We start from the raw sequence: 12,374 nt of genomic DNA, 5'->3' as shown, positions 1-12,374 counted from the left end.
TCCTTCCTTCCTTGTCATTCATTTCTTTCTTGCCTTTCAGCCCTTTTCAAAAGTTTCACAACAGCTACTGTAGTATCATTATCTTGAGTGACTTATACAAATTCTTGCATTTTACCACTGGAGGTGAATTAATTTAGGAGAATTGCTAGGATTTATGTTTCTTTTATTACACAGAGAGAATAATTGAAGACCATGAAATGATGATTGAAATCCAGTCAAGATGGGGAATTGAAGAAGGCAATAGATTTTATTTTAGAAAGAATTATGCCAAATACGAGTTCTTCAAAAACCCTGAGGTAAGTCATGACTGTATATTGATTTGATTCAATTACTAATCCTTAATATTTAGGGTGGCTAGTCATCAGTTATGGCACCCAGCTAAAACCGGAATATTGCCAAGAAATGTAATTAACTGTACCATTGCATACACACATACACCCACACCCTGATAACATGGATATAATTCTAGGCTCTGAGGGTCAGATGAAACAAGTTTCTGCCAAATACCTAACAAGGCAACACAGCATTATTAGAATAAGTGGAAGAAGTGGCAGGGAGTTTGGGCTCTGTTGAGATCCTTGATCTTACTTATTGCTGCCGCTGCTCAAACAGAGTATAGCAGACTTGCAAATAGTTCTGCAAAGCTGTTCCCATTAGTACTAGCCCACGCCACTGCCTGGGTGGCCACATGAATGTTGTCCCACCCCCATATTCAGACATCTCCCCACTTACGTGGGGGCTGCGTTCCCAGGTACTGCATATATATTTGAAATTGTGTATTGTGGGGAACACACTCTTAAGAAGCCTGTAAACACCCCTTAAACCTCTGGAAACCCTTGAAGGTGTTGCAAAGGTTCCTGGGATTGCTAACTGTTTTCCAGCTCTTTTTGTGCCATTTCTGCCGTTTCCCCACTCTTTTCAGTCCGTTTTGCGCCTTTTTTCCAGTTTAAATTGATTTGTTAAATTATTTCCTGGCGCCATGCATAAACACGGTTGCAAGCATAAGTGGAGAGACACCTGTACATTCTACCTGAACGTGGCAGCTTTAGATATCTCTTTGAGAAGAAAACCCTGATTACATATGGCTCAACAAATCCACCCAAGTACTAATCCTCTTGATGTTCTGAATGCTGTGGAAGACCCTCTGTTTATTATCAGGAGTAAAGCATTAAGAACACCGGGTGTTGCCTTTAGTCAGATTATTTCTCTAGCTATCACTATTATCATTCATTTCATTTCTATAGCACTTTATAGATTTAAAATCTCAGAGCAGTTTAGAACACATTAAAATATCAAATAAAACAACCCAGATAAAAACGTTACTGAAGAAACTCAAATATAAAGTGTAGCCCAGTTTTGCCTACTCTGGTTGTAACCACTGGTTCAGAGCCCAGGCAACTCTCTCTATTTGATCCTTTTAACTGGACCTGCCAGGAATGGAACCTGGGTCTTTCCGCATTCAAAGCACGTGATCTCCCACTGAGCTTTGGTTCTTCTGGGTATAAGCAGATGCTGTAAGGCCTTGTTTTCAGGCAAGGGCAACTACTGTTGTTCTTATTTTACAAGAGGGCTCATAAACAGGGTATAAAGGAAATGAAATCTAGGCCTTCTAACTAAATGTGGTGTGCATCTGTGAATGTTTCTTGAACCCTTCTAGTACTTTTGTTTTTTCTTTAACAGACTTTCTTCCCTGCACACCTGATATCCCTCTCAAATGAGATCAATGGAGCCATGAGCCACACGCAAATACTGCAGGTGAGATGTTGATGTTTTAAAAACGGGACCGCTCAGCTGAGTGTGTCTGAAAATCTCAAGCATTGCCTTTGTTTGACAGAACAATAGGGCTGGCATGGCCCAGCACTGTTAAGAACGGCATGGTCCCTACCTATTCCCCAAATTTAAGTGCTTTATAAAACAAATCTCCTTCTTCACCCTCACATTCTGTTCTACGGGGAGTTCTGGTTTAAGGATAGCCAGTGATGGCTGGTGCTCATTAGAAATGTTAAGACAGAAATCTGGGTGACCATCAGTGAATGGTATCTTAGCCCATGACTGGCAGAGCCAACTAATTCTAACTTTCTCCTCATCCTCTTTCCTGCTATAAGGGGCAACACTGAAACTAAGGAGGAGGGGGGAGCTGACATGTAGTACCGGTGGCATCGTGTGGGGGGGGGCACAAGGGCTGTTAGGGCGTGCAAGATTTCAACACCCAGTGCTACCTCAATAGAGTTGCATGCTTGCATCGCTGGGCTCTGTTGAAAATAGCTTCTCCATGTGAACCAGAAAGTGACCTATTCAGACAATGGAATGACTCTTTCCTTATCTCTGTGGCTGCAATCTCTTCTTGGATGACATGGATGCCATTAGACAGTTGAGCGTGCATGCGTACTCCATCCATTTCCCTCCCACTCCCCTCTGCGCAGCCCCGGGCACTGGTAACCCACGCTATGCCACTGGGTAGTACCACCCTCATGACTGGTCTAAGTAAGGAGGCAGGCAGGTGTGGGCAGGCTGAGGTTGGTGGGGCAATGCCCCATTCAGTCTTAACGGACCAGCCTCCACTGAATAGTTTTCACATTATTTCACCACTAGAAGTCATTTGAATAAGATAGCCTGTTCCATGTGCCTGGCAATCTGATTGTTCTCCAAGGTGGGCTCCCAGACAGGAGTTGTGAAACAGGTTATGAGATGCATACAGACTTGGTTCCTTAGAAAATATTTTTTTAAAAAAGTTATTACTTCTGTTAGCATCAGTTATTTACATGCTAAAGAACGGGGGCGGGGGGCTCTGGAAAAAGATGTACAGTGGTACCTTGGTTTTTGAACGTAATCCATTCCGGGAGTCCGTTCGACTTCCAAAACTGTTCAAAAACCAAGGCACAGCTTCCAATTGGCTGCAGTAACTTTCTGCACTCAAGTGGAAGCCACATTGGACATTCGGCTTCCGAAAAACGTCCACAAACCACAACACTCACTTCCGGGTTTTCGGCGTTCAGGAGCTGATTTGGGAACCAAGATACCACTGTACTTTTTGCTGTGAAGTTCGGGTCTGTGTTTTTCCACAAAGGGGATATCAAAGGTAAGGTTGGCAAATGGTAGAGCTCAGTAAAACAAGTGAAATAATAACAATAGCAAAAGCCCTGCTCTGCAGGATCAAAACAGAGGCCCAGGTAGTCCAGCATCGTATTCTCACAGTGGCCAACAAGAAGCCTCTGAGAAGTCCACAAGCAGGGCCTTAGTCATGCTGGCCACATGACCTGGAAGGTGTACGCCGTCTCCCTCGGCCAATAAAGCGAGATGAGCGCCACAACCCCAGAGTCTAATGGTCAGGGGTCCCTTTACCTTTACCTTTACCATATCCTTAGTAACATTAGCAGCGTGCAAAGTGTTTTCAGAGTGTGTGGAAGCTCTGAGGTCCTTTAGCAAAAAGCTTAGCAATATAGGAAACCAAATTATGTGTTCCGTTTCAGTCAGATTAGCAGCTGAATTCCCACAGGCTTCTGAGAACTTACACTCCTCGCCTGTCGGCGCAGTCCAAAGCTCTTCCAGAGCTCCCAAATATGCACAGGAAGGAGTAGCTGGATAAAGGTCTGTTCCTGTGGGATTCAAAATGGTGTTTTTTTCCCTTTCAGATGTTTTTAAGTTCCAGTACATATCCTGAAATTCACAGTTATTTACATGCTAAAGAGCAAGGGAAAAAAACCTGGAAAAGGATGTACTTTTTGCTGCGAAGATCGGGTCTGTATTTTTCCACTAAGGGGACGTCAAAGGTAAGGTTGGCAAATGGTAGAGCTCAGTATGCATCATATTCTCTCCACAGTAAGGGATAATTTTGTCCTCCTTAAGTCCTGTTGAAAAAGCCAAGCTCCCCCTCCCTCAGGTTTTGTTGATGATGCTGAAAAGAGAAGAAGACATTTATGGTGCAGGCAAGCATGGAATGGGCTGGGAGGTTTTGTTTGTTAATATTTGAATAAATGAAAGTGGTTTTTATAACTTGCAGAGTTAACTCGCAAAGTGAATTTTTAGCATGTCTCTTTTAAATAGGCTGCTAAACAACTGTAGGCTAGTTGGCCCAGGCTGGCATAGGCATTACTCTGGTTTTAAGGCTGTAAGTTGCTTTGAGTTGCCATTGGCAAAAGAAAGTGACTAATAAATTCACAAGGGATAATAATAAATGGGTGTTGATCGAAATTTCTTCACTTCAGAAAAGTAAGTTGTTGCACCTTACATTGAAACACCTTTCTTTTATCATTTAGATGCTGACTTGGGGAATTATATACTTTAAAGAACGGTCTCCCCCCCCCCCTTTTGGTGTAAACAGTTTAAGATGTCCGTAATAGTTTTATATTGCTCTTCCTTTTAGGAGCCAAGGCACCTGCAGCTTTTCAGTGAATTCAGCAGTAGTGACATATATGTGTCTTTGACAGGCAAAAAGATATCTGGAGTGCCAGTCAGCTATGGGTTCTGCTTTAAGGTAAATGCCTAACCGTTTTGATAATAAATAAAACATATTTATTTGTGGGGAGGGGGAGGATTTATTTACTTCTGTTAAAAATTGGCACCAGGAAAAATAATATTGAAATTAAATTAATTTTTTTAAATGAAATTTTTATTATGAAATGGGAGAATTAGTGGCCTTTATTTCAACAGGTATTGCCTTCAAGATATGAATTAATGTTAAAACAATATGCTGTGGCCTTCTAGCCTCAGAAAGCAGGAGGAGCCAGAGACCTGAAACAACTTTATGCAGAAAGTGAACAAAATAGGACCTGCTGGGTGACAGCAATTCGGTTGCTTAAGGTAAATGGCCTCTTCTCCTATTAATTGTCTTCGCCAGTTATTTCTGTATACAGAATGCCTCATTCCTCTTTTACAGCCTCTGGGTAAAAATGGTATTTTCAGTCTCCTTAAGCTCTGTGTTTTCTGTTTTTACATACATACTTTTATACCCCACACTTGCCATCATAAATTTTATGTTTCCAGGGCAGCTGACAGTGTAGTAATAAACAATGAAAATAGAAAATGATCAAGCCTATAAACTAAGACAGCCGGCTAAACAGCGACAACCCATATGAATAGACAGTAAAATAAAAACTTCTCTAAGTTAAACAGAGTAACCTTAGCAGTTCTTATACCTTATTAGCTGGAAAAATTGTTATTCTGCCCCCTTTTGTGGTTGTGTATGAGTCTTAGTAATTTTATAATTACTAATAATTTAATAATTAAAGCATATAGACACGACAAATAAAATGTTTAGTAATGGTTATTATTAATAAAGGGTCTTGAAAGTAAGACCCTCTAACTTCAGTGGGGCTTGCTCCCTAGGAAATAATTTTAGGATTGCAGTCACTCAGGCTTACTTGCCAATACAGGTCAATTTTACAGTACTATTAAGAGGGAAGTTTAGAAATTATATCACACACCATGCTAAACAGTTCCCCAATCCCCAGGGGAAATTTCCATGGGTTGCGTAGGAAATGGTGAATGTTCCAGGAAGGGGGGGGGGGGAAGGAACCAAACCTATATGGCTGGCTACTGTTGGAGGAGAATGCTGGCGTAGGTAGACAGTTTGGCCTAATCCAGCTTTTCTGTTCTTAAATATTTTTTTAAACTCCCTGCAAAGGAGTGTCAGCATCCTTATCTTGGAAACAGAAAAGTAGCTACCTACTAACTACTTCAAAGCTTCTTTTTATTTTTAAAGGGGGCGGGCAGATTGTGGGGAGAGGCAAAGTGTGATGGAAATTACCCACTTTGTGGTTGGCACAATTCACCACTGAGTACTTTCTGATTGTTGATCTTGAAATCCACAAGACTGTAATAGCTCTTATCCTCCTTCTTCTTTGTTTGTAGTATGGGATGCAGCTTTACCAGAATTACATGCACCCCTATCAAGGTAGAAGTGGGTGCATTTCTCTGAGCACACCTGTGGTAAGTACTTCTCAGCTCATATGAAGCAATACCGATCCACAAAACCTGGCCTGCTGCTTTCTCCCAGCCCCCATCCTGCCCCAGTTATCCACCAGGTTTTCCTTAGTATTGCAAGAGTATTACATTATGCTGTAATTTGATCTCAGGGCATCCCATTACCTGCAAAGATTTATTTAGTTCATACTATTTTAATTCATAGTGTTTCTGTCAAAGATGTTAAAACTAACCGTAGCTCCCTGCTCCCCTTACATGAACCATGCACAGGATCCTATGGATGAACCTCAGTGAGATGCTTTCGTCCATTTTGATATGTGCCTGTATCTTAGCAGCTGCTGGAAAGAAGTATTTGGGTTGCTTCTATATAGAGTGCAATGCAAGCTCAACAAAAGGGGGGGGGACAGTTCCTATATCTCTGAGCTAGACAAGCTTTGGGGGGGCCCAAGGCCCACATGTAGTGGTGGGTAAAGGGGGGTACAGTCACACACACACACACACACACACACACACACAAAACCTCACACACGTATAAACACGCACACACAAACTTTCCCACCTCTTGCACACAGATACAGTGTTTAACCTGCCTCACAGTGCTCCTGATGTCACCAAGATAGTTGTCTGCAGTGATTTTGGCTATACAGTGGTACCTCGGGTTACAGACGCTTCAGGTTACAGACGCGTCAGGTTACAGACTCCACTAACCCAGAAATAATACCTCAGGTTAAGAACTTTGCTTCAGGATGAGAACAGAAATCGCACAGCGGCGGTGGCAGCGGGAGGCCCCATTAGCTAAAGTGGTGCTTCAGGTTAAGAACAGTTTCAGGTTAAGAACAGACCTCCAGAACGAATCAAGTTCTTAACCCGAGGTACCACTGTATGGGGAGCACTGCTGTTGTCGGGTGAGATGTTTAATGTTTCCCAGTGGACAAAAGGCTACTCTCCCTGTGCCGAAATCAGTGGTGCCAGCTGGCTGATGATATCCCACCTGAAGTGATGGGACCTAGAGTGACCGAGAGCTACATCTAGCTCATGTGTTGCCCACCTGTGCCCTCTGTGGACCATCTCTCTATTCACTTAGTTACAGGGCTCAGAATAAGCTCTTAGAATCCATCACGTTCCAGCAAGAGATAGGGCAAGACCACTTAGCTGCCGGACGTAGATAATTCTTTTTACCACTTTTGCCATCATCCTAATACCATTTAAATAGGTGGTCCTCCTCAGATGGGCATTTATTTTTTCTTTTGCTTCCCACTGTTGCAGGGGCTGTCAGAAAGTTATCTCGCCCATTTTTATATTAACTACCGTAAAATCTTCCCCGTAGATGTACGAGTAGAATTGTTATGGTGTCGAATAAGCAGAGAGCAGAGTGTAAACCCTCTTATATATGTGAAATATCTTTTTTTCTGATCTTGATAACTGGATAATCCCTCAGGACATATTTATTGCAATATATATACAGAACACTTTTGCCTTATTCTTAATATAGTTTCCAACTGGCTAATCAATAGATGCAAAGATTATTATTGCTCTGAGAGTGGTTCAGGGAGAAGCCAAATGCTGTTTCTAAAACAGAACACTGAGGAGATATTGTGAAATGTTTCGGTCAGTAATGTTTTTAAATGGATTTTTTTTCCTTTTCCTTTTTGCAGAGAAGTGTTTCAGAGAATTCTCTAGTGGCCATGGACTTCACAGGACATAAATCCAGAGTGATTGAAAACCCCACAGAAGCCCTTTCAGTTGCAGTGGAAGAAGGATTAGCATGGCGGGTAGAAAAAAAGTTCATTACAATGTTTTTTTCTGTTGGTTTTTTTTCTTTCTGTCTTCTGAAATATTTACGATTTTCTTTCTTTCTTCCCACGTAGAAAAAAGGGTGTCTGCGACTTGGTGCTCACAGTAGTCCCAATACTCTGCAGAATGTGTCATCGAATATAGGTATGTACCATTCCAGAAGGTCTCATGGAATGCAACACTATTGTCATACACAAAAATGATCCTAGTAAGAATTTTCCCTCCCCTTTCTTCCTGATGCTTCAGTCATACACAGTTCACAACCGTGGTTTCACCATAAGATCTCTAGAGACGAGGCGCACCAACTAATTTTGCGACAAGGACTGGTAGATGGGTAAGAGTTCCAACCATTATTATTATTATTATTATTATTATTATTATTATTATTATTATTATATTAAAACTGGACTAACTGTTAACTGCTTGAGTAGTCAAATTGTTCCCATGGGTCGCAATGATAAAACGAAATCAGACATAACAGGCAGATGATATGCTAGTGGCTGCCTTGAAAGAATGTACAGGTGGTCCTAAATTTGGTGAGAGAATTTGTGGCACCAGCTTGGATGTCACTACCTTTCTGGATACAGTCATACCTTGGAAGTCGAATGGAATCCATTCCAGAAGTCTGTTTGACTTCCAAAATGTTTGGAAATCAAAGTGTGGCTTCCGATTGGCTGCAGGAAGCTTCTGCAGCCAATCGGAAGCCGTTCCGGATGTTCGGCTTCCGAAAATTGTTTGAAAACCAGCACACTCACATCCGGGTTTCGATTGCTCAGGAGCTGATTTGTTCGGGAGCCAAGGCATTTGAGATCCAAGGTACGACTGTATTTTGTGGTTTCCTAAATTTAGTGTCCTTGATCAGGACTCTATACTTCTGTTGATGCAGCCTAGAATAGCAACCCACCCTAACAGAACCACTGAGCCTCTGTTGACATGTTTGGCCCTGCCTCTGCGTTCCCATTATCTTGCTTGGCAAACGGTGGAATTGGGACCACAAAGTTGCTGAGATAACACATCGATCTTGGATAACAGGTGAATGTTTGAACAAAAAAATTTTTTTCTTTCCAGTAGCACCTTAAAGACCAACTAAGTTAGTTCTTGGTATGAGCTTTCGTGTGCATGCACACTTCTTCAGATACACGAAAGCTCATACCAAGAACTAACTTAGTTGGTCTTTAAGGTGCTACTGGAAAGAAAAATTTTTTTTTGTTTTGACTATGGCAGACCAACACGGCTACCTATCTGTAGGTGAATGTTTGGTTCGGGTTTCATTCTTTGGCCACTAGATGGAGTGCTGAAATACAGGGATCATAAGAGAGGCTGAAAATGCATTTATTTATTGCTGTCACAGATTTGCCACTTAAGTAAGTAAAATAATGTCTCTTTGCCATGAACAAGTACTTATTTCTGCCCCTAAACTTTGATGCTTATTAGGAAAGCTACAAAACAGCAACTCACTGCTGCCAGATTTTCAAAGTGCTTGATACGTGTTTCTTTTCCTTCACCTCCTAGTGTTTTCTTGGTACGGGATAGCCAGAGTAACCCCAAAACCTTTGTGCTGTCACTGAGCCATGGATTGAAAATAAAGCACTTTCAAATTGTACCCGTAAGTATAGCCAGCAAGTTTGTGGATCGGTAGTAAATTTTTTCTTCAATGGTTTTTATATTACTGCCAAAACGGTGGCATGCCTCTTGGTAATTCATTCTGTTTCTAATGGCTAAAACCTGCTGCTTACAGTTTTCTGTGAAATAGTGATGGTTTGAGAATTAAAACCTCTCACACATGAAAATGGAATTCTAATGGAACTCCTTACGATAGTCTCTGCATTTTCTTAAATCCAAATGCAAGTGTGCGTATGTATGTACACAAACACACATTATTTTGAGTGTTATCTAGTTTTAAATTATGGTGTTTTGCACATTTTAATTAATTAATTAATGCAGTATTGTGAGTTTCCTTGTAAGATTTGTTTCCCCCTAAATGGTAGGATAGAAATCTATTAAATAATACGTGTGTGTGAGAGAGAGAGAGAGAAAGAGAAAGAGAGAGAGAGAGAGAGAATATGAATGTATTGTATATATGCTCTCTTTCAGATTATAGGCCTGTCGTTCTAGTTTTATTTTTCTCCCCATATGTTTTGAGTGTCCTAGGACTTGGTAGAATCTGTTGAGAGTCAAAAGGCAAGGACAACTTCCTTATATTTTATCAGAAAACGGGGCAGCGTTAGTAAGCAAAAGAGGAATGTTTTAAAAACACAGTAAGTCAGAATGAACACTCGAAAAAGGCAGGTCTTTACCACTATATTAACACAGCAATGCTATAATGCCTGCTTGGAAGTAAGTCCCATTGAAGGCAATGGAGCTTAATTCTAGGTTAAGCACTGTATTTTTCGCCCTATAGGACGCACTTTTCCCCCTCCAAAAATGAAGGGGAAATCTGTGTGCGTCCTATGGGGCGAATGCAGGCTTTCGCTGAAACTTGGAGAGCGAGAGGGGTCGGTGCGCACCGACCCCTCTCGCTCTCCAGGCTTCAGGAAGCTATCAGCAAGCCTGGGGAGTCCGTGGGAGTTCCCGCAGGGCTCCCTAGGCTGCAGATAGCAGCCTGCTGCCCGGAACACGGGGCGCACTGAAGCCGCGGCTGGGGGGGAATAATTTTTTTTTCTTTATTCCCCCCCTCCCCAAAAAAAACCTAGGTGCGTCCTATGGGCCGGTGCGTCCTATAGGGCGAAAAATATGGTAGGTATAGTTAAGCAGCCGAGTTCTGCACCATGAAAGGCTAGAATGGGCTACTGGAAAACATTTTTAAAGGGAAGGACACCCATGTGCTTCATTTGCTTTGCCCGATGCTCCTGTTGGACATGGGGATGGGCGAAATGGAGCTATCCAAGGAACGCAGGCCCAATTTTGCGGATGCTGGAAGTCTGCCCTGTGGCTTTCGAGACTTTGCTCATCCCTCCTAATATATTTTCAGCAATATCAGATATCTGGATAAGCTTCCCGCATTGTGCCATTCTTCTGCCTGGCATATGCAAGGGCTTCCAGAGTTAAAGCAAAGCGTATTCAAATCTATCTCTTTGTTTTCGGATTTATGGCTTACCTTCTTGCCTCAAGGTGAGAAAGGCAAATAATATTAACCAGTAGAACATCACAAAAACGAAGAAGCAAATCAGTGACAATGGGCAAAAACCTTCAAAGCAATATATATCCCCTTCTTTATTATTTGTCTTAGAACTGCAGCCTTTAAGTGATTAGCTCCCAGTGTTTGTTGAGAAGCTACGGCACATCACACCCCCTGTTCCCCCCGTCCCCGAATGGGCAAACGTTACTCAGTTTTGCAATGCCCCCTCCAAACTTTTTGCAACATGGAGATCCAACATCACAGCCTGCAAATGAGGCTCCAAAATGATGGGAGCTGATCTTTAGGTGTTGGAGAATCTAAAGTCCCAATCTACACTTGGTCTTGATGTTCTTAGTGGCAAATGAGTATTCACCTAACCATCATCGCAGAGGCTGGATGAATGAAATAAGGATTGCAGAGCACAATGGAAATTATTGTTGATGTGGTGTTTCCTCTTCTTGCAGTTGGAAGAGGAAGGCAAGCTGTTTTATACGCTGGATGATGGCCACACCAGATTTTCTGATCTCATTCAACTAGTGGAGTTCTACCAGCTCAATAAAGGCATCTTACCTTGCAAGTTAAAACATTACTGTGCCCGAATTGCATTTTAACCAAAATGTTAACACCTCACCAAAGCCTCGTAGGATAGAAAGGCTGAATGTTCCTTTTGACAAAGAAGTTTTGTAAATGAAGGGAGTAAACAAAAAGCCAGTGAATGTAAATTTCAGCTTGCAAAGAAGGATTTGTATTTACCATAGCAAAACAAAATCCAGTACTTTCGTGTTAGAGCTGGCTAATCAACAGTTGATCTTCCACAAAATGAATCTGAAGCTGAAATTGTAACGCTGCAATCCTAGGGAGTATTTTTCAAATGCCAATAAATGTCTTTTTCACTAGTTTCCTTTATCCCTTTCAAGGTGTGTCTCATTTTAAGGCAAATCCTTTTTACACAATTATTGTAAACCATAAAAAAGACGCAAGCATGGTGGTGGGGTGCAGTGAGACCAATCGTTATGTGGCACATCTTTTGCACTGTATTTTTGGATTCTGTTTCAAAGTTTGCCAGTTGAATCGTCAACAGATTTGGTAAATGGTGGGAGTAAAGTGAAAAAAATTTGGGCAGTAGACTGGTGCACAGTTCTTTTTTTTTTTCATGGTGAGATCATGGGTGAACAGAAGCACGCATTTGTGGAAAGGGTGAGGAGTAATGACGACGACGTCCAATGATGTTCATTGTTGGGGCACCCACTGCTGCTGGTGTGAATAATAGTGTAACATGCTGGTACAGTGGTACCTCAGGTTACATACACTTCAGGTTACATACGCTTCAGGTTACACACCCCGCTAACCCAGAAATATTACCTTGGGTTAAGAACTTTGCTTCAGGATGAGAACAGAAATCGTGTTCCAGCTGCACGGCAGCAGCAGGAGGCCCCATTAGCTAAAGTGGTGCTTCAGGTTAAGAACAGTTTCAGGTTAAGAATGGACCTCCAGAATGAATTAAGTACTTAACCCAAGGCACCACTGTATATTGCTCAAA

At 41.9% G+C, this 12,374-nt stretch overlaps 1 protein-coding gene across 4 annotated transcripts in view; it reads left to right on the top strand.

Annotated features, from left to right (window-relative positions):
* The window catches only part of GRB14 (growth factor receptor bound protein 14), a 46,981-nt gene extending 35,251 nt beyond the window's left edge, over positions 1-11,730 (top strand). For 3 of the 4 annotated variants that reach the window (XM_079979738.1, XM_079979736.1, XM_079979737.1), the window contains 11 exons: positions 175-296; positions 1,681-1,755; positions 3,633-3,770; positions 4,364-4,474; positions 4,705-4,800; positions 5,851-5,928; positions 7,578-7,694; positions 7,791-7,860; positions 7,963-8,050; positions 9,229-9,322; positions 11,299-11,730. In XM_079979738.1, coding sequence (XP_079835864.1) covers positions 175-296; positions 1,681-1,755; positions 3,633-3,770; positions 4,364-4,474; positions 4,705-4,800; positions 5,851-5,928; positions 7,578-7,694; positions 7,791-7,860; positions 7,963-8,050; positions 9,229-9,322; positions 11,299-11,445 — 1,136 coding nt within the window. In that variant the 3' untranslated portion in view covers positions 11,446-11,730. The remainder of the gene's footprint in view (positions 1-174; positions 297-1,680; positions 1,756-3,632; positions 3,771-4,363; positions 4,475-4,704; positions 4,801-5,850; positions 5,929-7,577; positions 7,695-7,790; positions 7,861-7,962; positions 8,051-9,228; positions 9,323-11,298) is intronic. The other variant, XM_079979739.1, reaches the window with a different exon arrangement.
* Positions 11,731-12,374: the final 644 nt, after the last annotated feature.

Source organism: Podarcis cretensis (genome assembly GCF_951804945.1).
Source record: "Podarcis cretensis genome assembly, chromosome: 1".
Taxonomy (NCBI): domain Eukaryota; kingdom Metazoa; phylum Chordata; class Lepidosauria; order Squamata; family Lacertidae; genus Podarcis; species Podarcis cretensis.
This window is presented reverse-complemented; position numbering and strand designations above follow the sequence as displayed.